This window comes from Gastrolobium bilobum, unplaced genomic scaffold (assembly GCF_033153095.1).
Source record: "Gastrolobium bilobum isolate Gb01-03AN ecotype WA unplaced genomic scaffold, APGP_CSIRO_Gbil_v1 utg9841, whole genome shotgun sequence".
Taxonomy (NCBI): Eukaryota; Viridiplantae; Streptophyta; class Magnoliopsida; order Fabales; family Fabaceae; genus Gastrolobium; species Gastrolobium bilobum.
Genome location: NW_026898136.1, coordinates 213,996 through 217,444, shown reverse-complemented (window position 1 = coordinate 217,444; position 3,449 = coordinate 213,996). Strand labels below are relative to the sequence as shown.

Sequence of the window (3,449 nt, the reverse complement as noted above, 5' to 3'; positions counted from 1 at the left end):
TTAATTAATGAGTTTAATTTGCGAAAATCATAAACGTTGATTGGCGAAAATCAATGGTGTTAAGATATGGTTGTAAGAGGTTATAAAAAAAAAGTTGTAAGTATAACCTATCTCTATTTTTATAGCAGATTTTTTTTATATTCCATTAATTTCTTTTCTTTTCTCATTATAATAGGACTCGCTCATTTTTATGTGAGTGTGGCAGCAACAAAGAAATATTTTTCTTTTTTATAAATAATAACATAAAATTCCTGGCCTTCTTAAAAAAAAAATTAACTTTAAAACTAGAAGAGGTCGTTGGCATTATCCTGTAATTTCATCTCAAATTTGAAAAAAAAAAAGTTATATTTATTATTTCTTTTTCTTATTACTTTTTACTATCAAATCTTAATCGTTAATTTTCGCCAATCTAACGGTTATAATTTACTAGAAATTAATAATTAATTAATAAATACGATCCAATAAATTACAATCGTTAGATTGACAAAAATCAACGGTTAAAATTTAGTAGTAAGTAAAAGAGGTAGTAACTATAACCTCTCCCAAAAAATAATAATGAATCTATTCTTTAGTTTTACTCACTATCACATTTGAATTCCGATTTTTGCGTGGCCTTTTATAGAGAGAGACCAAACGTTGAGTTGCTTTTGTCCCTTTGAATCTGAATCTCTTCTTTTGATTTGCCTCTCTTTCTCCTTTCATTTGTCATCATCGTAAGTTCCTCTCTTTTAGAATTATGGATTCAATTCCTCTCATACAATGTTTTTTATTGTTCCAAATATATTTAATTCGAATTTGTGTATAAGATTTTATCGTTTGATCAAAGCATGACCCCATGTGGTAAATTCATTTCCGGTTCTGATTAATATTCGACTCTCCTTTTTTCTTGTTTGGATTGGAAAAAAAATTAGACTACTTATTTGCTCTTTGAATTGGGGTTCCGTGATGTATAAAGCTGATCATACAATCATGTTACATTCATTTCAAGATGGTGCAACCTATGAATTATTCCTTTGGGTTAGGGAATAGCCTTTTAAATTTGTTTATTTTTCTAAACTTAAGATTTAGCCTTTTCAATTTTCCCTACGTAAAATTCCATGCATTGCAAATATGGATTTTTTTTGGTTTGCCATGGTTACTTAGCTTGATATTGATATGTATAAGTTTTTGCGAGCTACAATTATACAGTTCTTAGGAAATGTGGATTTGGAATCACATCTACTAGAAAACCAGTTCACATCTCACACATACTAAACATAATTTTGTTGATAGTTTATTTTTTGTTTATAATGTTATACATTTCACGCATATCATTATCACATGTTAATAAAATTTCACATTAATTCAGAAATATTTTACTGTTGTGATTTTATCTTTTAATTTAGCCTAGACCTTGGAATTATTAGTGTCTGGCATTTGATGCCTAACTCCACTTCTTGTTATTGGAATGACAGATACACAATGGGGTTGTCTTTTGGCAAGCTTTTCTCTCGTCTTTTTAGTAAGAAAGAGATGAGAATTCTCATGGTTGGTCTTGATGCCGCTGGTAAAACCACAATACTGTATAAACTCAAGTTGGGGGAGATTGTCACCACCATTCCTACTATTGGTATATTTTCCTTTCTCAATCATACGTGATATGTAAAATGAATGAACCAAGCTTATATTGTAAAGAACTAATTCAACTCAAAAACTTAAGTTACTAGGTTAGGCTATATTAATGGTTTTATATATCTTTAACACGCGCGTCCCCTCACAAGAAAGTCTATTGGGCTTGAAAGGTTGACGATGCATCAGATCCAGCCTACCTGTACTAAGAAATTCCACACAAAAAATTGGGGGTGGCAAGAGTCGAATCCGAGACTGTGAGACTTTGATATCATATAAAAAACCAATTCAATTAATGGTTTATATATCTCTAACATATATCATTAGTAACCTTGCTCTATCTTCGGGCTTGTTATAGTATAGTGTCTGTCCAAGTAAATCCTTGGACCAATAATTTGAAGTATTGAAGATTTTTTTATTGCTGTGTTCTTGCTCTATGACAATATTATTGTCTTTTTTGGATTTAGTGTTTATTTGATCATCTATGCAGGATTTAACGTGGAGACTGTGGAGTATAAGAACATTAGCTTCACTGTGTGGGATGTTGGTGGTCAGGATAAGGTGATCAGGAGCATAAACTCACCAAATTCTCTCCCCTCTGATTTTGGTTTAATTTTCAGTGTCACTGTTCTAAACTAATTGAGTTGTGGAAACAACCCCATGAAAAAGAACTATTATCTATTATTTTAATTCTTTTTGTTATTGTTTTCAAATAATAATTCTAAAGGATGGGGTTGTTTCAGATTCGACCTTTGTGGAGACACTACTTCCAAAACACACAAGGGCTTATCTTTGTGGTAGACAGCAATGATAGAGATCGTGCTGTTGAGGCTAGAGATGAGTTACACAGGATGCTGAATGAGGTAATTAAAAGGGAGATATGGTTGTAATTGTTACTGTCCTATGAAAACTTCCCTGCTAGCTAATCTGATTTCTTTTTCATGGACAGGATGAATTAAGGGATGCTGTGTTGCTTGTTTTTGCAAACAAACAAGATCTTCCCAATGCAATGAATGCTGCTGAAATCACTGATAAGCTTGGTCTTCACTCTCTACGACAGCGCCACTGGTAAATCAAGTCCAGAAATTAACAAGTACCCTTTGGTTTCAACAAGTACCCTTTTTACTCCTCCTCAGTCCTCACCTAAGTTTAAGTATTCTAAAATATTCATACATGTTTTTCTCAGGTATATCCAAAGTACATGTGCTACTTCTGGTGAAGGTTTATACGAGGGACTAGACTGGCTTTCGAATAACATTTCAAACAAGGTTTCCTTTTTTATTTTTCCTAAAGATTCTTTTGATCTCCAGCAAGTTTTCCTGTTGCATTTACAATATTTTTTTCCCTCTAATTCATGTTTCTTATCATGTTTTTTTAAACTCTTCTTTCAGGCTTAATAGAGATATCATTGGGTGCTGATACTTTTCCCAAATGTGACGGCAACTGACTTTAGGATTGTTGGCATCATTGCTGTTGTAGTTTTATTATTATTATAGTAATTATTATTTTGTCCTCTGTAATCTAGTTTTAATTCAAATAAATATTATTCATGTATGATGTTGGGCTTCTAGAGTTATTCCCAATGTTTTTTATTTTAATTTTTAATGACATTTACTCTACATTCTATACTGATATATAACTTTTGTTTGCAGCAGCTTTATGAATAAATAGAAGAATTATGTACCAACCTATGCAACAAGCTTGCTAAGTTGTGTTCCCTTTACATTTTGTTTGCCATTTATGGGTTTGAATAAGACCTCACAGTAAATGGGTACAGTGCTGTTATTTAAGATTTTTTTCTTTCACTACCACACCCCAATTTCTCTGAGAGTAGTTATCAA

The 3,449-nt window shown here is 31.9% G+C and overlaps 1 protein-coding gene across 2 annotated transcripts; it reads left to right on the top strand.

The window, feature by feature from the left end:
• Positions 1 to 664: 664 nt before the first annotated feature.
• Positions 665 to 3,229, top strand: LOC133313166 (ADP-ribosylation factor 1-like). 2 transcript variants are annotated; one of them, XR_009751772.1, is made up of 7 exons: positions 665 to 713; positions 1,455 to 1,609; positions 2,099 to 2,169; positions 2,352 to 2,471; positions 2,558 to 2,701; positions 2,795 to 2,876; positions 3,000 to 3,229. XR_009751772.1 is itself a non-coding variant. In XM_061514501.1 (7 exons), the coding sequence occupies exons 2-7, from the start codon at positions 1,462 to 1,464 to the stop codon at positions 3,003 to 3,005; spliced, it is 546 nt and encodes a 181-aa protein (XP_061370485.1). In that variant the 5' UTR covers positions 665 to 713; positions 1,455 to 1,461; the 3' UTR covers positions 3,006 to 3,229. The 2 variants fall into 2 exon arrangements, 1 of the variants encoding a protein (XP_061370485.1); XM_061514501.1 differs by having other exon boundaries at positions 2,558 to 2,676.
• Positions 3,230 to 3,449: the final 220 nt, after the last annotated feature.